A 254-nucleotide genomic window follows, 5' to 3' on the forward strand; every position below is an offset into this window, starting at 1 on the left:
TTCAATGCCAAGTACAACCCCATCGGCGAGTCCATCCTGCGCGAGATCTTCATCAAGACGGACAACCGCGTCTCGGGGAAGTACTTCGCCCACATCATCAAGGTGAGCAGCCTGGGATGCTCGGGGTTGATGTCCCACATCTCCCTCCTTCCGAAGCCCAGGGTGGCAGTGCCACCCGTGTCCCCCTTTCCAAGGGGTGACACTCGCCGCTCCCTGGCAGGAGGTGATGTCTGACCTGGAGGAGAGCAAGTACC

The 254-nt window shown here is 60.2% G+C and overlaps 1 protein-coding gene across 1 annotated transcript in view; it reads left to right on the top strand.

The window, feature by feature from the left end:
* LOC104546881 (AMP deaminase 2-like) overlaps positions 1-254 on the top strand; it is a gene marked incomplete at both ends in the record, with an annotated part of 2,935 nt that overhangs the window by 2,567 nt on the left and 114 nt on the right. Inside the window, 2 exons of the mRNA XM_010192386.1 lie at positions 1-102; positions 221-249. The exon at positions 1-102 is cut by the window's left edge and continues 19 nt beyond it. Of these exons, the coding sequence (XP_010190688.1) occupies positions 1-102; positions 221-249 (131 nt within the window). The remainder of the gene's footprint in view (positions 103-220; positions 250-254) is intronic.

The sequence above is a fragment of the Mesitornis unicolor genome, unplaced genomic scaffold (genome assembly GCF_000695765.1).
Source record: "Mesitornis unicolor isolate BGI_N332 unplaced genomic scaffold, ASM69576v1 scaffold17439, whole genome shotgun sequence".
NCBI lineage: Eukaryota > Metazoa > Chordata > Aves > Mesitornithiformes > Mesitornithidae > Mesitornis > Mesitornis unicolor.